General features: G+C 34.6%; 1 protein-coding gene across 2 annotated transcripts in view; it reads left to right on the top strand.

Moving 5' to 3' along the window:
- Window positions 1-20,375, top strand: part of LOC125808379 (uncharacterized) — a 31,945-nt gene extending 11,570 nt beyond the window's left edge. The window contains exons 11-19 of one of the 2 annotated variants that reach the window (XR_007441725.1): window positions 1,363-1,579; window positions 1,741-1,944; window positions 2,694-2,810; window positions 6,246-6,488; window positions 7,503-7,707; window positions 14,739-14,788; window positions 14,860-14,944; window positions 18,117-18,268; window positions 19,255-19,329. Coding sequence is in view for 1 of the 2 variants with exons in the window: in XM_049488084.1 (XP_049344041.1) it covers window positions 1,363-1,579; window positions 1,741-1,944; window positions 2,694-2,810; window positions 6,246-6,488; window positions 7,503-7,707; window positions 14,739-14,944; window positions 18,117-18,268; window positions 19,255-19,519; window positions 19,834-20,103 (1,879 nt within the window). In the remaining variant the exon portion in view is untranslated. Of the gene's footprint in view, window positions 1-1,362; window positions 1,580-1,740; window positions 1,945-2,693; window positions 2,811-6,245; window positions 6,489-7,502; window positions 7,708-14,738; window positions 14,945-18,116; window positions 18,269-19,254; window positions 19,520-19,833 lie in introns of those variants that run through there. The other variant, XM_049488084.1, reaches the window with a different exon arrangement.
- Window positions 20,376-22,378: the final 2,003 nt, after the last annotated feature.

The following is a 22,378-nucleotide window of genomic DNA, read 5'->3' as shown; positions in this document are numbered from 1 at the left end:
GATCCCTTTGCTTTTTCAGTTTTCCATAAGCTCGAAAGTAGGGGGGGAGGGAGAGAAACCCAGAATAGTCTCCAAAGTTTGGGATTTCACCCAAAATGGTCCATAATGTATAAGGGTGAAGCACTAACTATCCTCAAGTTTCCAGAAATGGTATACTGTAAAATAGTCTCTTTATCTTTTTCATCAACATCCGTAGCCTGTTTAGCCAGGTGGTCCTGAATAACCTGTCCCTTGCACCATAACTAAATAGAGGAAGCTAATTTTGGTTCATTTAGCTCCTTAAAAAACACAAGAGATTAGAGTTATATGATTCAAGGAGATTGTAATATGTCTAGATTGTAGGCCGACTTAAAAAATAAAGAACTTCCTTTTATTTGCTTATACTCTTTGTTGAGAATATAATTAAATAATAAAAGTGTGCTCCCTCTAACAACTTAAGCTTTTAAATGAGATAGTCACACACTTCAACATGGTATCAGAGCAGGCAGAGGTCCTAAGATCGAATCTCACCGCCACCTATATCAAAAAGAATTTCCACGTGCTTGGCCTATGAAAAAAGAATTAGGCTGGCATGTGATGGGGCGTGTTGAGAATATAATTAAATAATAAAAGTGTGCTCCCTCTAATAGCAGCTTTTAGATGAGATGATCATACACTTCAACACTCATGAAGAAAGAAAAAATTCCACTTCGGATAAATAGTTGAATTGATTTATTAACAGCTCAATACCAAACACTGGAACTTTTGGTACCATCTTGGTGCATCATCATGAAAAAAAAAATTTATTATAAAAACCATCCTACTATAATGTATGTATTTTTAAATCTACTATTAAAATGCTCAAGCTTCTAACACATATTTTCTATAAAGAATGAGTAGTTTATAGCCTTTTGAGTATGTAGTGGGTCTTCTCCGTTTTTCTGTTCAAAGACGATGTTGATCATACAATGGACATATATAATGTCCGTGACACTGCTATTTACTCCTTTCTAGAGTTGTCTTGCGGTTGGATCATATGAACACAACACGCTAGGTTTCTACCGTGGACAAGCATATGCTATAAGATGGTCCTGATTCTCCCTCCCCTTCTCGTTCATTTTCTCAGTGCTTCTCTGCTCTTCTTTTAGTCGATCCTTGGTTCTTTCTTTGAGGAGAGGAACCTGTTAGTAGATCTGACAGAAATAATTAGCTTGCCTCTTTATTAAAAAAAAATCATAAAGAAATCAGCCTTCCTTTGTTCCTTTCAATATTCCCTGTTTATAAGTGTGTCCTTCCAATTTTATCTCAGAAGGTGGAACTAGTAATCTATTTGTCCCAATCATTTTGCTAATAGTGTACTTTCTTACATTGTTTTCACTACAGTTTCCACAGCATTACTGCTTTGAAGATCTATATTCAGAGTGGTTTAGATTCACTGAAAAGCTCGAGGGAATCTTTACTTGTTAAGCTTTTGGAAATTGACCAGACAATGGGCAATCCTAGGAAGGAGGATATTGCTCGTGTTAGATACTGTCCAAAATGCTATGCTGATTCTGAAGGGGTATTATGTGTTCACTGTGAACTAAATGACTTGTTCCAGGTCTGATTTTCTAGTTTCTTCTTTCTTTGTTGACTATTGAAGTTATGCCATTAGGTATCTAAATATTGTGATGCGTACTATATTCTGAGATTTTCCTCCCATTACCTCTCTTGGGGTTAATGTGGTGTAGTGATGTTGTGCTGTTGTTGTACTTTCTCCAGGTTTATGAAGCCAGACTTTTTCGTCTTAACAAAGGGAAGAGTGGGGAGGTGATTACATCTGCTGAGGAGGCTGTAGATCTGCAGAAGAAGAAGTCTCAACTGAATCGTTTTTATACAACTTTAGCCCGAACAGACAGGAATTCAGGTTCAGCTACCATCGAATATGAAGATTTTGGAAAGAAGAGGGACTTAGAAAACATTGTGGTGCGTAATGATTGTATCTCTGCTAGTTCCTAAAATATATGATTGTTTTCACTTCAGCTAAAGCAGCAGCAGCCTTTGTGCTTTTCACTGTGTCAGTCTAGTTCTTAGACTGCCAAAGACTGGAAGAAGTTTGAAGTTCTTTTCAATTTTATCAAATTCTGGTGTTCATACTTCATAGTAGTATAGGATTTCTTGAACCAATGATTGAAAGAAGCTACAGTTATATCCAATTATGAAGTGTGCTTATAACTTATAAGTGCTCTAATGAAGGCAAAAAGCTCTGGTACTTTGCTGCTGTTAATTCCTCTTTCACCATCTCTGGTGAGATTGCTGTTAATGTTGCTCAACCTGAATGGTTTCGTTTTTTACCTTGAATGAGTTTACCTGAAACTCTCACATCCACCCTGCAGTCAGAAAGTAACATCAAGTTCATATATTTGATGAAGAGAGATTCGGCAACATTCTTCTTTGAGCTGCAAGAAAACATAGTTAATGTTATGACGTCAAGTAAAATGCATCTCATCTTCCACAGAGTCTGAATTTGCATTTGCAAATTGTGTTCCCTGATATTACATATATTTGAAAATTTCTGTTTCTTTTGACTGGAATAATATGGAAATTCAGATTTGAGAATAAGTTAGGTATTATCTCTCCATATTTGGTTCTCTGATTCCTGTCATCGGTCAGGATAAGACCTACATAGTTCTAGCTTTAATGTACGAAATTTTTAATGATTGTGCATTTAATAGGTGTCCAAAGCTCCATCTGATTTGGAAGTAGTGTTGGTCCTTATCAAGAGCAACTCCAGGGGCCTGTTAGATGCTGAAGGTGTATCGGCAGCCAGAAAGCAGCTGCAGCTTCTTGAGGTATCTCTGAATTAAAGCCTTTGTCTGAACAGTTGTCCTTTTAAGGCTTCATTTGTTTTCATTAAGATTAAGGCGTCTGAATCTTAAAGCACATCTGAATGATTAAGATGTTGTAGATCTGAACACTGAATGATTAAGACAACTTGTTTTCTTAACATTTGAATATATTGAATTAATAGATAATTAAATATAAAAAAATACAATAATACTAATATACTCAAATATTATTCACAACATAAAATTTAAACAATATAATAATTAAATATTACATCTTTAATATATTTGAGAAAATATTAATATAACATAATAAGACCACTAAACCAATAAAATATGAATATTCCATAATATATCATCCAATGTATCAAATTAATCAAATATTTTTAAATCCAAAAATTTTAAAAACTATTGAGGTTTTTTAACTGAATATTTGGATTGTACTTATTTTTTATGGCCACAACATTAATTAATCTATTATCCTCTAATAACAATACAAGCAAAGACAAAGATAGATTTATGTCTTGAAATAAGACAAAATATACTAGATCAGTTATGCAGAAAGGCTGCTATGACCCACAACATATTTGGATGATTACAATAAAATCAGTTCGTCATATTGGATTCAACTGAGCAATTAATGCATTAATCACCTACCGACGAGCGCTGAAATGAGTTTCAGACTCCATCTCAAATCTGACCATTCAGATGTTTTAAGACCCAATAAGTGGTAGAATTTTAAGAAAAACAAATGCACTTAATGAGTATCATCTTAATGATTAAGTTTCAGACCTTCATTAAGTGCAAACAATGGCCTTAATCTGGTTTGCCTTTGAGATCTTTTCCATTCTCTAAAGAAGGGAACTTTTCTATTTATGGGCATAATAGTCTATTAATGTCTGTTCAAGACAAAGTGTCACGACCCAAATTGAGTCATGAGTGGCACCCACACTTAACCTCCTAAGTGGGCGGACCAAGGAATCTAAACCCCAACATATTCCAATAATCCAACTACGAATAACAACAATAACGCGGAAGCTCCAAAACTTATTAAAGTAACCAATCAAATAAACCTCTAAAGTCTATTACATATTATCCCCAAAATCTGAAAGTCATCACATCAAGGACATCTGTTCTTAACATATCAAGTCTAAAAATATTAGAGGCTCCTAAAATAAGTAAATACGATGGTCCATGTCCGAAATTCAAAGGACATCACGCCATAACTGAGAGAATCCAGCACGAGCTAGAAAGAATAGCTCACCCTGAAATCTGATGTGCTGGAGACTGGCTAGAGCTGAGGACGAGTCGAAGTCGATGGTACACTTGCTGCACTCCACAAAAGAAAAACGAAGAAAACACAAGTAGGGGTCAGTACAAGGAACACGTACTGAGTAGGTATCATCGGCCAACCCAAAATAGAAACTAATATACAACGAATAATAGTATAAAGTCAACTGTAGCACTTAACAGGTGATAAGAAACCACAACATGAACAAGTAACAGTTGAAGCAAGTACGTAATCAATCACAATATCAAGCACACACACAAGGACTCATGCCTCTACATCACACTCGTTTGGGAAATGCGTTCATTGAGATTGAGTACATTGAGTTAATTCAATATATTTTTCCTTTAAGGTTACCGTGTCGGAACGTGACACTCCGATCCAATTATACCGTGTCGGAACGTGACACTCCGATCCAATAATACCGTGTCGGAACGTGACACTCCGATCCAAAAATACCGTGTCGGAACGTGACACTCCGATCCAATAATATTATTAATTTATCATTTATTATCACTACTTTTCAGCTCATTAATAACATTACATCAAGCCCTCTTTATTCAAGGCATAACTTCAATAGAGAGGTTTTCAGATTATAAATCTCGCGGTCTCAGGATTTTAGACCAATCACAAACCACACAACCAAACCACACAATCACACAGTCAAGTACATAGAGAACTTCACAATATCATACAATGCATATCAATCGCTATTAAGAGTTTATCTATCAAATAGAACAAACCATAACCTACCTCCACCGAAGAACCGAAGTAAAGCAAACTACTTCTCCAATGCTTTTCCCTTCCTCAATGCCTCTGAACCTTTCCAATCTATAAAGTATATGTGCATAATTTGTAAGTTGATGAGTCTATAAACACTCATATTATTCTATGTTTAACCTAGATCCAAAAACTCACCTAATTCTATAATCAATTTCCTAAAGTTCAACCTAAGGGTAAGTCTTAATTCCTCCCATTTGGCATAACTTTAACGATATTCGAATAATATTATATACCTAATATTTAATTACATATATCAATGTATTACAACTTACCTTATATTATGATAATCAAATAATATTAGTTAAAAATGGAAGCTAACTGGTGATGAACCAGTGGTGAGAACCATGCTAACGCTTAACACCTATGCCATAAATAATAACCTGACCTATTCAATTGTATAAACTACACTTCACTGGAGTATGTTGCCAACTTCAATCTATTACTATATGATGGTAATAACTAACTCAATTGTCAATCATTAATTGATCATTAAGAAGTTGTACAATAATGCCAAGAACTCACGTGAATGACTAACCACGTTTTTCCATACAATTTTTAATACCTCAACACTAACAAAAACAACCAACCAATATTATCTAATCATTGTAGTATCCATTCTTCTCAAATAACAATTTCCTACACCACATATTATAACCAATACTATGCCATAATTATTCCTTAATTATGTTACTGTTATTACCCAGACAAACCCACAACAATTTATCCCCACCATTTTCATGTACACAAGTTGTCATATCGTCCTTCTAATTCATTATCCAATTACAACTACATATATATATAAATTACCTTCCCTAATTATTACAACAACCGAACCTTTCAAACATTATTTGTTTTATCGTACCCCCAATTTGACCAATCATTATGTTCCTCAACTTTGCACCTTTCAATTATTTAATCCTTTTTCCACTGTTCATCATACAGACCCACTAACGATAATTAACCAATAATATACAATTAGAATGCTGGAAAAATTTCGGTGAAACAGTTACCTGAAGCCGTCTTTCCAATCTTTGCGACTCTTTTGGTTTTCCTTTCTTCTGCAGATTAATTATTAACCCTAATTATTATTAGGACTAATTATGGGAGTTGTAGAAGTGGCCCACTATTTGTTTTAATGCTATCTTCTATAACCATCAACTAACTTAATTATAAAAACTACCCCACTAATTTCATAATTGTAGTTACGAATAGTCCAAAACACTCATTTAAAATCTATCGAAAGAGTATTTTATATAATAAAAGCTCTAATACTCAAAACGACCAAATGGGTTGTTACACAAAGCCTTCACGACAGCATCTTGACAATGTGTATCTTTATGTAAGGTAGTTCATTCTATAGTTCTTTGTAGGGGATGCGGAAGGAGTATGCACAAGCAAGGCTCCTGGCAACAGCTCAAGCCCATGTTCTGCGTGCTCATGATGAGATTATGATGGCAACTTCTCGACTACGCTTAAAAGAAGATGAGAATGACAAATCCATTGATGCCTTAGATCCGGGAGAACTAGATGCAGCCAATGCTGAATGGTCTAGCGAAAAGTTTTTATTTTTATCTTCTTTATCAAGAATAAAGGGGCAGCTTCGCTACCTGAAGGTAACAACAAAAGGTTCAGAGTTCTCTTGTGTTCTATATGAAGATTGTTATGAAATTCAGTAGTCATCTGGATGTGAATCATATATGCTTTCAGTAATAGACATTACCAGAACTCGACATTTTGCAATTAAACTAATATGGTCTATGAACTTATCCCATTCAGTTTGTTGTCTATCTCATTTGTATATTGAACCACTTCCATAGGAATAATATAAGTCCAAAAAGTAATACTCCCTCCATTTCAATTTGTTTGACTTTGTCCTATTTTGACTTGACGCAGAGTTTAAGAAAGTAAATGAGACTTTTGAATCTTGTGGTCTTAAATCAAAGATATGTCAAATGTACCAAAATGCCCTTTGATCTTGTGGTCTTAAACATGCCATGTGGAAAGTTGGAAATAAAGAGTTGCTAAAAAGGGAAAGAGACATTCATTTTAAAACGTACTAAAAAAGAAAGTAGGACAAACAAATTGAAATGGAAGGAGTAAGAAATTATTCAAAATAGGAACCGTGACTATAGTTTTCAGAAGTTGCGAAACTATTAAGACTATGGGTCATTTGTCGGTAAGGTGCCAAGTCTAGATTCATTTCTCCTAATTCTAGAAAATATGTTTGATACTCCTGATGTTTCCATGGTATTGTGTTCCTAAATGGTCATGAAATGTATGCAAGAAAAGAAATGATGAAAAACACTTTTTGTCTATGTTTGTGCATGTATTTCCTTTGACTTTAGGAACAACTTTTTTTAATTCTTCTTTTGCTCCCCTATATTTGCTTTTTAAATTTTAGAGGCGGGTACATCCAATTTCCATCATTACTTAGTCTTTTCTTAGAAGTACAAAGAGAAAACCAACTTATTGGTGACTTTGGATGTCTAATTGTTTGACACCGGAATCATATAAAGCGGCGTCACCCATTTATATTTAAAGTTTACAAGTAACTGCTTATTATCTGCATTAGCTTGTTTCAAACTTATTTTGTGTGTTCACATTCCTGTGGATATTATCTTTCACAGGGTTTGGTACAGTCCAAACAAACTAACCATCATGCAAGTAATGAAAATTCAAATGTAACTCAAGCCACAATTGTCGCTGCGGCTCATGCAGAAGAAAAAAAGGAATACCAAGCTATTATTGAGGAAGATACATGCCCTGTATGTCAAGAGAAGCTCAATAATCAAAAGATGGTGTTCCAATGTGGGCATGTCATTTGTTGTAATTGTAAGTTTCTCATGACCTTGTATCCCTATTTCTGCTTCAAGTCACTGTAATTCCAAATGTACTATTTATATTACCAAGTTATATATTATTTATGTTACCAAGCATAACTGCATTTTGTTACTGAACCTCTTGGTTCTAAAAACGCTGTTGCTGGCAAGCTGTATATTGTAACTGCATGCATTTTACCTAAGGATTCTAGAAACTGAACTTTCTCCTTGCTAAAATGTACATATATTCCAAGGACATGACTAAATAGTGTACACCATGAAAATGGAATTTTCAGTTATTCTAATATAAGATCATTTTTATTTTACTAAGCTTAGTGCATGTACATGACTACTTTCTTTTTCTTCCTTCTCCTTCTTTATTGATAGGTGATATTCGTCCACCTTAGTGAATGAAAGTTTGATTAAGAAGATTACCCTACTGAGCAAAAGAGTAGAATTTGTAAAATAGACATGTTTCTTAATATACTGGGGTGAGATACATGCATATCCTGGGTTGATATTAGTTTAGAGCAGCTATTTTCACTTTGAAAGTATTATAGCAGTTCTTTATTGCTACAATGTTAATATACATAACAATTAGTACGCTTCAATATCAAGCTAGTTTAGATCAACTATATGAATCCTCTATGTCCATTCCATTCTGTTAGACCCATTACATTCAAATACTCAAATTTATTGTTTGAGGCATTTTAGAGGTTCTCTGACTAAATATCTTCTACAGCTCATTCTTATCCCTACAATAGCATACAACTCTATTAACATACTAAAAACATTTCTGAAAAAACACCCTGATCGATGTGGGCATACCAACATATGAACTTTAATCCCTACTAGTTAGTGTCGTCTGTATAGTTTTTTTCTTCGATTGGGCTTCCTTCTTAGCTAAGTTTGTGTCGATTCAAGAGATTGTAGGTAAGAGTGTCTCCGCCTCCCAAGTCTCTTCTGAGTTTATTGGAATCCGTATTGGTCAAGTTGGAAAATTAGTCAACCTAAGGGAATTATCAAACTAGTACACATATGAGGAGCTAGCCTCCCTAGTTTGCATAAGGCCAACAAAGTATGCAACTTTTTGGGTTCTGCAGTTCAACTCGCAATTTTGAGTTCTTTGGTTATCCCTATTGGTATACGGTACTCACGAAAGGTCGTATAAGTTTTGGTACCAAAGTTGTACAATCTTATTCATCCATTGTCACGACCCAAAAATGGACATGATGGCACTCATCTTATCCCATTAAGACAAGTCAGCCTAAAATCTAACTAATACAATAAATTTAGAAGTAAAACAAGAAAAGAGACTAACACCATCTAATACTGTGGAAATCATAATCAACTCAAAATAAAACTCCAAAACTTGGTTGTCACGTGTACAAGCCTCTAAAGTATTAGAATTGATTCGAAAGAAAAATAGAAGTCTCAAATGACGTTTCTAGAATAGAACAAGATCATAAATAAGGAGCAAGAGGGTCCACTGAGATGACAAACAACTACCTTACAAATCTCCACAGAAAGCCTCAGACAAGGAGAGAAGAGAGAGTATCACAAAGATCTGGGCTCGTAACCTACACAATTGTAAAAGCAATGGGTGAGTACCAAACCACATGGTACTCATCAAGGAAACTCCTAAACACAAAGTAAGAGTATAGAATATGGGTACTCCTACCCTTCCAACCGAACCTCCACAACTACAACCTTCATAAAATCAGCTCTACCTAGCAGTTCACAATTTACATAACACATAGCTCAATAACAACACTCCAACAATTACAGATCAGCAACACACGAGATCAAGTTCCTCAATCACAAGTTCCATAGAAAGGCACTCACAAGTTCACAAATGATAAAGATATGCAATGTAGTGAAATGCAGTACCAAGTATTGTGATGCATGTCTGACCTAGTGGTACACACCCACTGTCTCTCGGTCTGGAACCCATGGGGGACATATCTATCCATGCATCTGTCGCGGCGTGCGATACGCCCCTCAATAATAGAATTCGTTGTGGCGTACGACACGTCCTCGAATCATAATATCCGTCGTGGCACGCGACACGTCCCTCAAAATGGTACACCCTTTTTAATTCTTATTTTTCCTCAATTCACATAACACTTGTCACAACCATGTCTCAGAACCAATGCAAATGACATGTTCACACAATTAATGAGGAAATGACCATTTCCATAACAATAAACAATGCACAATTCACAACAACACAATCGTGATACAGCATCAACAATGAATCAATAAGTCTTTCAAACCATTCTCAACACTTCACACACTAGTAAATAATCATATTGCCTTTTATTACCCCTTCCCCTTTCATCATTAGAATTATTCAATATGGACAAGTCAATCCATACAAAATCTCATTACTCCTCAACACATACCACAAGGAAATACACGATTCTATATACTTAACAAGGGTCGAGAAATCCACTTGCCTCTAATAATCAAACAATCACTCCAAAACTTGAGCCTTCTCCTTTTGTTGGGCTTCCAAATCAATGCAATCTATTCAAATCAATAATTACAATAAGATTTTGAAACTAATAATACCCATATTACTATATGTCTAGCGTAGACCCAAAAAATCACCCAACTATATAATCAAGTTCCTGATCTTGATGCCAATTAATATGTCAACTCTTATATTTTCTAAATTTCAAGCCTAGAATTAAGTTCCAATTTCTCCAATATCAATAATTTAATGATATTCATATAATACAATACACCTAATATTTAATTACATATACCAATATTATTAAAACATGAATTTTTATACGATAACCATGAATTTGATTTCTTGTTTCTTTATCTTCTGATCATCGTATAAAAATTCAAGTTTTAATAATATTGGTATATGTAATTAAATATTAGGTGTATTGTATTATATGAATATCATTAAATTATTGATATTGGAGAAATTGGAACTTAATCCTAGGCTTGAAATTTAAAAAATATAAAAGTTGACTTGTTAATTGGCATCAAGATTAGGAACTTGATTAGAGAGTTGGGTGATTTTTTGGGTCTACGCTAGACATATAGTAATATGGGTGTTAGTTTCAAAATCTTATTGTGATTATTTATTTGGAAGCCCAACAAAAGGAGAAGACTCAAGTTTTGGAGTTATTGTTTGATTATTTGAGGCAAGTGGATTTCTCGACCTTTGTTAAGTGTATAGAATTGTGTATTTCCTTGTGGTATGTGTTGAGGAGTAATGAGACTTTGTGACGGGTTGATTGGTCCCTATTGAATAATTCTAATGATGAAAAGGGGGTAATAAAGGCAATGTGTTTAGTTACTGGTGTGTGATGTGTTGTGAATGGTTTGAAAGACTTATTGATTCATTGTTGTATCGCGATTGTGTTGTTGTGAATTGTTATGGAAATGATCATCTCGTCATCAATTGTGTGAACATGTCATTTGCATTGGTTCTGAGACATGATTGTGACAAGTGTTATGTGAATTGAGGAAGAATAAGAAATTAAAAAGGATGTACCATTTTGAGGGACATGTTGTGCGCCGCGACAAATATTATGATTCGAGGGACGTGTCATACGCCACGACGAATTCTATTATCGAGGGACGTGTTGTGTGCCACGACGGATTCTATTATTGAGAGACGTGTCTTACGCCGCGACGGATGCATGGACAGATATGTCCCTCATGGGTCCCGGACTGAGAGACAGGGTGTGTATCACTAGGTCAGACATGCATTACAATACTTGGCATTGCAGATCTTTATAACTTGTGAGCGCCTTTCTGTGGAACTTGATCTCGTGTGTTGTTGATCTGCAATTGTTGGAGTGTTGTTATTGAGCTATGCGTTATGTAAATTGTGAACTGCTAGGTTAGGCTGGTTTTATGCAGGTTATAGTTGTGGAGGTTCGTTTGGAGGGGTAGGAGTACCCGTATTCTATACTCTTACTTTTTGTTTAGGAGTGTGCTTGTTGAGTACCGTGTGGTTTGGTACTCACCCCTTGCTTCTACAATTGTGTAGGTTACGAGTCCGGATCTTTGTGATACTGTCTCTTTGTCCAAGGCTTTCTGTGGAGATTTGTGAGGTAGTTGTTTGTCATCTCAGCGGACCCTTTTGCTCCTTATTTATGATCTTGTTCTATTCTAGAAACATTGTCATTTGAGACTTATATTTTTCTTTCGAATCAATTGTAATACTTTAGAGGCTTGTACACGTGACAACCAGGTTTTGGGGTTTTATTTTGAGTTGATTATGATTTCCACAGTATTAGATGGTGTTAGTCTCTTTTCTTATCTTACTTCCGCATTTATTGTATGAGTGTCATCACGTCTATTTTTGGGTCGTGACAAAATGGTATTAGAGTCAGGTTCATAGGTCTCACGTGTGTACAAGTCTTGAGGATCGGCACGGAGACGTCTGTTGCTTATCATCAGAGGCTATTGTGACTTTTAGAAAAAATCTCCACTTCTTGAATCTCTATCGTACATCTTTTGTTCGTTCTGATTCGTATCGCTTCATTCCATTCTCTCTCACTTATAGTGATGAGTCGTGCGTGGTTCCTTAAGTAAGCCATTGGTGTGTCTTGATGGCTTGGATGTTAGACCTTATACTAAGGTGGAAGTGATAGACTTATGAAAAGGATGCATGGTCAGATTCAGAATGTTCAGCAATTTGAAGGGATTGAGTAAGGTGATAGCTCGATGATGCATTTTGAGGATATTTGAATGATGAGGTTGAACAAGTGTTTGAGGGACTTCATGAGCGTGTTATCTTTTTTTTTGGTTAGTTACCCTAGCAGAGGGAATAGTACTTGTGTGGTATCGGCAATATCTTGAGTGGTTCGACAATTAGAAGTAGAATGATTAAAATGATGGCTAGATTATGAACACTGTAACTTTGGAAACTACAGTTAGTAAAGTTGTCGGGTTGCTTAGCGAATGTTGTGCGCCAATTGAGATCAGAATCTCTACTACGATTTCATAGATTGAGTGTATATCAAAGAGGGTCATGATACGACTACTACAACGATATCGATGCTTACTTGGTTGGAGTTATGGAGCGTGTTACTTCTGCCATCGACGTGATCTTAGAAAGAATGCATATCGATTAGGCTAGAGACGGAATGGATTTGATAATGTTTTGCAGTTATTCAGTGTGTGGGTTGTTTGGGTACGATCTTCTCGATAGGTATGATGTGTTCCAGTGGTGGATCTAACAGACTTTCACGATGTGGTATTAGTGGTATCTAGAAACAAATACGTCAATTGACAAGTGGAATACTAACTACTTAAGGAGTTATCAGTTTTGTCACATGTTTCATATAATGAGATTCGATGTCCATTCACATTTGAGAAACCAAATAGTTTGTTACTACAGATTCCTGGGTTAAAACAGTATTTATAAGGAAGATTTTAGTTGAATTTTAGGCTGACTTGTCTTGGTGGAATAAGACAAGTGTCATCACGTTCAATTTTGAGTCGTGGCAGAATGGTATCAGGGCTTTAATAATAATGTGGTACCATATTTTAAATTTCAACTACAGAAAGAACGAAAATAAAAATATGCATCCAGCAGCTAACCTATACGTCCACTAATTGGCTAATCCCTATCCCTCACTTAATTTCCATCCAATGATTATCTCATGACCCATTATTATTTTTCAAATTGAAAAGATCACTCATAACAAGAGAATTTCAAATTTTAACCTTACAATTTATTTATTTTCAATTTCCGACTCTCTCCTTCTTTTCAACACCCATCAATATATTAATAAATTAAAACAATAATATGACCTCTAGGCTCTATTCATATACATAGAGGGTACAAAATTATACTACAGAAAAATAAACAAACTAGCAATCAGATCCCTTGATTCTAGGAGATTTGAGAATCAAGGGATGATTTTATTTGATCTAATTCCTAAACTATTTAATAGCATATCATAGATGATTTTATCAGTAGTGTACCCCTTTTTCTCCTTCGTATCCTCACCTTTTTCTCAATACCATAGCGTTGTGACAAGTTCCAAACTCATATAGTGTAGAGTCTCCTTCAAACTCCCAAAATTGCCCCTTTTTGCTGATTTTTCTCGCCCCCACACTGCGTGGTTGTGCAGCTGGGTACTTGAGTGCGCAGCCAGCGGGAAGAGGTCCAGTGGCCTCATCCCATTTCTTCTCGGCTGCGCAGTCTTGCAACTTCACACATTTTTATGTTCTTTTCATTCCTTCAGCACTCCTGTTGGGTCTTTTTTCCACTAATCACATTCAACACTTGAATAAGCAACACCTTCATTATAAAATTAGAAGAATAATAGCAAAATTCACATCCAACACTGTCTGGAATTAGCTTAATTCAATGCCCATCATGTCCCTAAAAGAATGTCACCTTTTTTATAATTTAAAACGACTTAGTTTTAAAATTTTCTTTTTACCCTTAATGAAATGTTTTATAGCTACACAAATATCTAATGTTTTTTTAGATCACGAGTTTCAAATGTCTTCCTTTTATTCTTAAACTTTGTGCCAAGTTAAACGGTGTCACATAATGTAGGATGGAGGGAGTATTTAGTTACAGTTTATTTTTTATTCCAGAATAGAACTAGAGATCCTGGCCATTTAGATTTGGGACACTTTCGCAAGTAGACGTCTGTTTACACATGTGGCTATATCTAATCCAGCTATCTAATTTGACAGTTGATATGCCCTTCTTATCTGCACTTTCTGTATTTCACATTTGTGCCAAGAATTTTGTTCCTAATATCTATATTATCCTTGTGTGCTTTTCTTTTTTATTGTTTTGAATGCCCCTAAAATTGAGGGGTTTCGGACATTGCCAGAAGAGAATAGAGGATAACCTTCCTTTCTGCATAAACAACATTTGAGTTAACACAGCTTGGACAAACTATTTTTTTTGTGGGGTTGTAGAAAGTTACAGAACCTGCATATTCATGTAGCTTTAACTTGAATAAATGCTATAAACATTTTTCTGTTATGTAAGGAGTGCTAAAGGTGGATACTATGCTCTAACTTTGATGGTTGCCATTGCAGGTTTGTTTGCAATGACTGAGAAGAGATTAGCCCTTCATGGGAAGCCTCAGGTTAGCTGGTTAATGTGCCCAACTTGTAGACAACATACTGACTGCAGAAATATTGCTTATGCTGTTGACAGACGGAATATGTCATGTCCATCTTCTTCTGTAGTCTCTGAGAATTCTGAAGCTTCAACAAATGTCCAAGGTTCATATAGTACCAAGGTATTCCTTACTTTTTTACTCAAAACGCAAATTCTATCATTTATCACTGAATTGTACTTTCCCAGCAACTTCATGTGTCCCAATATTATTCAATCTACCTCTTTCCTCCCATAATAGCTAACTTATAGCCTGTTTGGCCAAGCTTCTTGGAGGCTAAAAGCAACTCTTTTATATCAGAAACACACTTATTTTTGAGGTTTTTGACCAAATGAAATAAGTACTTTTGAGCTGCGGGAGAAGTAGCATTTATGTTGTTGAGAAGAAACTACAAATTTCTGCCTTTTCCATGAAACAGAAGCAGAAATTTAATTTTTCAAGACAAAAATATCCTTTTTTACATTTGTCAAACGTCCCTTCATTAATCTAATACATCTTTCTTTCAATTAAATACACTCTTTTTTCCTATTTCTTTTTTATTTCTGTCGTGCCTTTCCCCGTGTTCTCCATCTCTCTCTTCTTCTCCTCTTCCTCTTTGTAATAACCCGTCAACTTTAAATACAAGTTTCTTTCTCCCTTTTTGCTACAGTCTCTTTCCTCTATCTCTCCATTTTTCTCTTTGAAATAGCAATGTCATAACTATAAACAAAATACAAGTTAATAATTTGCTCTTAACTTTAATGTTTTTCATCCTAAATATTTTATATAATTTCTCTGTTAAATAAACGTGCTTTAATGTTGTTTTTCTCATAACTTAACATGCCAAAACACTTTTTAAAATGATTGGCCAGCACAATCGACTCATCAAATTTCGACCCAGAAAATTGTTTATCAAAATTAGGGGTGTCAAAAATGAACCCAAACATAGGTAACCCGCCCAAAATTTTAAGGGTTCGGCACAAGATAATTTGAATTGGGTTTAATCTCAACTCATTCAAGTCTAACCCATTTTAAGAGAATCCTCAATTGAGCCCAATTCAATCTTCAATTTCAACCCGTTTTAAAACTCTTTACTAAGATATGTTTTTATATTAAAGGTATGAATTATTATCTATTTAACATCTTTTAGGATTTATCTATCAATTTGTTACTTTTTTTAAAAAAAATCTTGTGCTGAAATTCGCATTGTGATTATAAAAGTTAAATATCACTATGTTAAAAGTATAGAGATTAATCGGGTCAAATTGGGCGGGTCAAGACCCAACCCATTTAACCCAACTCATTTGAGCCCAAACTAAACTTGGGCGGGTCGAGACCCAACCCTATTTCTATTTCAACCCAACCCGCCCATTTGACACCCCTAATCAAAATATTGAAAAAAGTACTCCCACTATTCCTTTTTACTTGTCACAGTTTCCTTTTTAAGAGTCAAATGATATGAACTTTAACTAACATTTTAAGATGTATTTATTCATCATATTTATATTAAAAAAAGTTGCAATTTATAGTATTTATGTATAGTTTTTGAATATCTAATTTTTTATTTTAAAATTGTACTAATGTAATCTAATTTAGCTTTGAAAGTTAATCAAATTAACTCTTGAAAAGCGCAATGTGACAACTAAAAAGGAACGGACAAAGTACTTCTCAAATGAATTGGCCAAACACAAATTTCCTCCAAAAGTACTTCTCAAAAATTATTTTGACAAAAGTGCTTCTCAAAATAAGTAGTTTTTGGCAGCTTGGCTAAATAGGTTCTTAGTCTGAATAAAACAACATTTACAACTATGCCGCAATACCAAGCTAATTGAGGTCGGTTGTATAGATCTTCAATATCATAAATGTGTAGTAGGTTCATAATATGTCAATACGTGCTTAAGGACTATCTACCACTAGGGGCTCTCTAGTGCTTATTTCTCTAAATATATTAAGGTTGTTCTAGTAAGCACCAGTATTTTAGTTGGTATCATTTATATGGATTTTCAACTTCCATTGATTATCTAGATTTTCCTAGGTTCTGATATATTCCAGATCTTTTATGATAACATTTTCCCACATGATTTTAGGTCTTCCTTTCCATTTTTAGCACTGTCAATCATCATGCGTTAAACGAGATTCTGTCGTTCTATCCTCTAAATCCGCTACTTGTACCTTCTGAGATATGTGATAGTTTTTATCTTTTTTAAATTTTGTATGACTGCACATTCATCTTAACATTCGCATCTTTGAGGCACTTATTTTGCGAATATGTTGGGCTGTAGAGGCCCAACATTCACTCCCATACAACATTGTTGGCCTTAAAGACGTTCTATAGAACTTGCCTTTCATTGGTATCTTCCTATCACATAACACTCTTGTGGCACGCTTCCATTTCCACCATCTTACTTTAATCGTATTCATAGCATCTTCATTTATCATTCCATTTTCCTGGGACATTAAAACTAGATATCTAAACTATTTACATTTAAGTACCTCATATCCGTCTGATCTCACCTCAACTTTACTCCTATCTGACAAAAGGTACAGTGCATGTATTCTGTCTCACTCCTACTTATCCTAAATTCATTACTCTGTAAGTGCTTCTACTTTTGATTGACATTCTCACTAACTTCATCAATTAACTCAATATCGTCTGCAAAGAGCATGTGCCATGGTATCTCATCTTGAACACTGTTGTTTAGCTCATCCATAGAAGGGTAAATAGGTATGGCCTTGGTCTGAATATTGCGGATATTAATAGTCAAATATTCAAATAAATTATTTTATTGAATTTGATAAATAAATGATTAAGATAATGATTTGAAATGGGAAGACTGAAGAACGGAAGTTAGTTGGGAAAATTTCAAATCAAATAATACAATTGGAGTAGAAGTTCTTCCATTTAAGTTGTATCAATCACCTTGCAACAAAAGGAAGTACTTGCTAGACAGAGTCAACTTTCCAATCAAATAATATGGAAAATGTAATCTATATCTGATCAGAATGTTGGAGGACGTTCTTCCATTTAAGTTGTAGAAGCACCTTGCAACAAGAGGAAGTACTTTCTAGATAGAGAGTCCGCTAACTTGTTAGGACTAAAATATGTCGTTGAATCATTACATATTGTTGCAGTTTTGATTAGTTTTACTTTTAATACATAATTCCTTAACTAAACTGCAAACTGATAACTTGAACTGAATATGGAACTGTATCATTCATTTTAGGACAGTAGGAATTTGTGTATGTAACAACAAAAGTTGTAATGCATTTTCAATTTATTGATGAACGTTGTATTTTGATGAACATTGTATTCTAGATTGAAGCTGTCACCAGAAGAATTTTATGGATCACTTCCACAAATCCAGTAGCTAAGGTTCTTGTCTTTAGCAGTTGGAATGATGTGCTGGATGTATTAGAGCATGCGTTTGCGGCTAACAACATAACTTTTGTGCGGATGAAAGGAGGAAGGTAATAATTTGCTTGTAGTCCACCTTTTTTGGTTCTTTCAAAGTTCAAAAATAGTTGTTTTCTAGGAACAGAAGGGAACACTTATTTTTCACGATTTTAGCAACCATGAGACTAAATTCATATTTTCCTGCATTATCTGAAGTCTCTGTTTAAAGAAAGGAGTTAATTATAGAAAAGAGCCACTCGGCTAATTTATTTACAAAAAAAATGGCCAAATTAGCCATTCGGCCATAGCTTCCTCTTCTTCCTTTCACTTTAGCCATTAATGGCTTCTCTTCCTTCTTCCTTCTTCCTTCTTCGTTCCTCTTGCTTTTTCATCTTCTTCTCCTTCTTCCTTCTTCCTTCTTCCTTCTTCCTTCTTCCTTCTTCCTTCCTCTTGCTTTTTCATCTTCTTCTCCTTCTTCTTCATCGTTCTTCTTTGTCTTCTTCATCATCATCTTCTTCTGCTTCGTCATCCTCTTCTTCTCTTCTTTTTTTTCAATTCGACATACCGCAAACGTGAATTGTTTCGAGCGAATTATATATCAAAAGTATCCAATTTGTACAATCCAAACCACGTTGCTCTAGTATGGTTTGCCACAAACTTAATGTAATAAATCAGCTAAACTTCATAAACTGTCTTCCCAACATTGATGATGTTGACGGTCCAGAACTAAGCATTAATCCACTCTTGCTTTTCTGCTTCTTCATCCTCCTATATGTTAGCGAGCTCCATTATTTACATTTTAGACTATTGCTTGTCAATGGCATAGTTTGATTCAGCTCACTAGTTATATCTTAATTATGATGCTACTGTGAATTTTAGCAGTGTTGGGCTCGAACTGAAGCTAATAGTTGGAATGAAGTCACTGCATTCTTAGTTCATTCCTAAAATCCGTGAAGGAAGCAGCTCTTGATTTTATGGCCAAATATTTCATGTTGCATGTCTTAGGAGTGTGCTATGACACATTAGTTTCAAGTTTTAAACTTAAGTACTGCGTTCACAGGAAATCACATGTTGCCATCAGCCAATTCAGAGGCCACAACAACAATGTCGAAGAAAATGGCAAAAGACATGTGGGTCAACCAGAAACTAGATCCATTCAAGTGTTGCTGCTCCTGATCCAACATGGAGCCAATGGCCTCAATCTTCTGGAAGCCCAGCATGTTATACTTGTTGAACCATTGCTGAATCCTGCAGCAGAGGCACAAGCCATTGGCAGGGTGCATCGAATTGGACAAGCACATAAGACTCTTGTTCACCGTTTTATAGTATGTATCTCTATCGAAACTTCATTATAATTGAATTGGGAGTCGAAACCTAACTCTGTATGGTAACTCTGTTATATCTAAACTTTCTGGTACAATGAACCAAAAATTGTAGTATTGTTTTATAACTATCGGTTGAGCTGTCTCCTATTATTAGCAACATAAAATGTGTCGTTTTATGTATGTCTGAAGTGACTGTGGGTGAAGACCTACTTTCCAGTCTTATTTTTCAATTGTTGCTACATATAGTACAGTACATCCTTAACTGGGGGTGATTCATCAAGATCTCTTTCTTTTTGTTGTTTTTTTTATAATAGGTGAAAGACACAGTTGAGGAGAGCATATACAAGCTGAACAAGAGCAGGAATACTGATTCATTTGTTAGTGGCAACAGAAAGAATCAAGATCAGCCCATTTTGACGCTAAGAGATGTTGAATCCTTATTCAGGGTGGCACCGACACCTTCCACCGATGAAGAGGCAACTCAGAGCTTGACGCATTTTCCACCTTCTGTTGCTGCTGCTATAGCTGCTGAGAGGAGGCTTAGGGAACAAACATCTGGTCAAGAGCCACAGGAGAATTGTTGAATAAACAAAATTCTGCTGTTGAAGGAACAACTAGGATCATGATCCTACTCCATTCTTTTTTTATTTCGATATGTCAAGACCTGAATGAAGGATTCATCCATTTATCATGCTATCCATAAGCAGTGGAATGTCCTGGATAGGAGATTGTTGCTGCTAGTAAATTTCCATTAGCAGCTTATTTTGGTCATAGTTATCTTGTCACAGGGGCATTCTTCCGAATCCAGTTTTTTTGACATGGAGCATATATATATACCTGTATGTGAATTCATAAATGTGTGTGAATATCCTCTAAAAATTCAATAAATGTTATACATGTATCCATAAGTTCAAAAGTAGAATGAATTTAGTGTTAAAACTTAAAAGATCTAGTTTAAATCATGTATGCACGCCTCTATGTTTTGTAGATAGCTGATTCTTTTGTACATTAGTGCTTAGCACACAAGGTATAACGGTTGTACATATTTTCCTCCCATAATGGATCCACCATTGTATAGATAGACTTTGTCATTTTCATGCCCAAGCCTCTCCGTTTTATCTTCTATTTCCTTTTCTTTTCTTTTTTGTGTGTTAAACTCCTTTGATCATAAATTAGAGTTCGGAGTCAAAAGGGCAACTTTTTTCCTTCAGAAAACATAAACGGTATATAAAAAATAAAAAATAAAAAAGAGTAAAATCACTCTGGAGGCTGCGAGATCTTTATTGGTAAAGTAACTTCGTTTGGGCTGTTAAAAAAAATTAAAATCGCTGCCCAGCAGCGATTTTGTCAAGTTCTTTTTTTTTTAAACTATTTTTTCAAAAAAAAAAATCTATAATCTCGAGTTAATATCATAAAAGGTCATTAAACTATGAGAAATTATCTAGCAAAGTCATTAAACTTTGTTTTATATCAATAAAATCACTTAACTTAAGATATTTATCTAGAAAAATCATCCAATTATATTAATCACTAAAATAAATTTGGCATAGCAAAATAAATTATTTTTTATACCATATAAATTACATGGACCCAATAAATAAATAAAAAAACATTTTGTCCCGCTTATCAGTACTCGAGAAAATGGCTAAATGACCACCCAATCTATTATCGAATTTTCAACTACACACCTATTCTTCGCGGGAGTCCTATTACCCCCTGAACTACTTTAAAATGGAATAAATAACCCCTTATGTGCTGAGTTGGCATAGAGAGTGTATGTCACTCTCTTTGAGAGAGTGAGTTGCCTATTTTTTTTAATTTCTGTTTTTTTTCTAAGTTTCTTTTTTCTTTCTCTTTCTTTCTTCTTATTTATCTATACAACTATACATTTCTCACCATTATCATTGTTGAAGCTTTTTCAATGGATGTTTGGAATAAAAATTATCAACAACTAATGCATTTTATGAATAAATAATTTGTCAATAGACTTATATAGAACATATCTAACAAATTAAATTTATTTTTTTAAATAAACATACCCATTAATTATTATTTTTAAAGTCATGTACTCAAGAGTAACAAAATCAAAGTGAATTAATTGTATATTTAAAAAATATCCTCAAACTAATTAAAAGAAACTAAAACAAAACAATTTCTTCTACATTTTTAAAGAAGGATCATAGATGTTCTCCTAAAACCCATGAAGAATCAAAATCAAAAACTCAAATTATAAATTAATCATGAAAATTTTAGTGGGAGAAAGAATAAAGAATGGGGAAGAGAAAAGGTGACTTGAATTTTCGTTTTTATAAATTGTTAGAGATATAGAAATTTATTGAGGTAAAAAATGGTGTTTAGAATAGTTAGAGTTGAAAAAATGATTGGGGAAGAAAGGAAGAGGAAGGAGGAGAGCTTTTTTAAAAAAATAATTATTAAATGGTGAAATACACATGTCAAGTGCGTGTATTTCACCACAAGACACATGTCTGGTAATGATATTTCAGGGAGGAAATAATTCCACTTTTAAATAGCTCAGAGGGGTAATAGGACACTCGTGAAGTATAAGTGTGTAGTTGAAAATTCAATAATAGATTAGGGGTTCATTTGGCCATTTTCTCTCAGTACTCCAATTTTTTTTTAATTATCAATTTTGGACTTGAAATTCAAATTCATAAGAGATCCAATATCACATTACAATTGGCTAGCGAATATATGCAATTAAATTCTTTAAATCGCATTAGGGTTGCACATTATTACTTGTAATTTGGCGTATACATTATTACTCATTTACTTGAATCAACATATATGTACTCGAGTATCTATTGTATCGATCGGTTTGGTTCGGTTTTAAGTATTATC

The sequence above is a fragment of the Solanum verrucosum genome, unplaced genomic scaffold, assembly GCF_900185275.1.
Source record: "Solanum verrucosum unplaced genomic scaffold, falcon-dt-bn FXZP01000112.1, whole genome shotgun sequence".
In the NCBI taxonomy this organism is placed as follows: Eukaryota; Viridiplantae; Streptophyta; class Magnoliopsida; order Solanales; family Solanaceae; genus Solanum; species Solanum verrucosum.
This window is presented reverse-complemented; position numbering and strand designations above follow the sequence as displayed.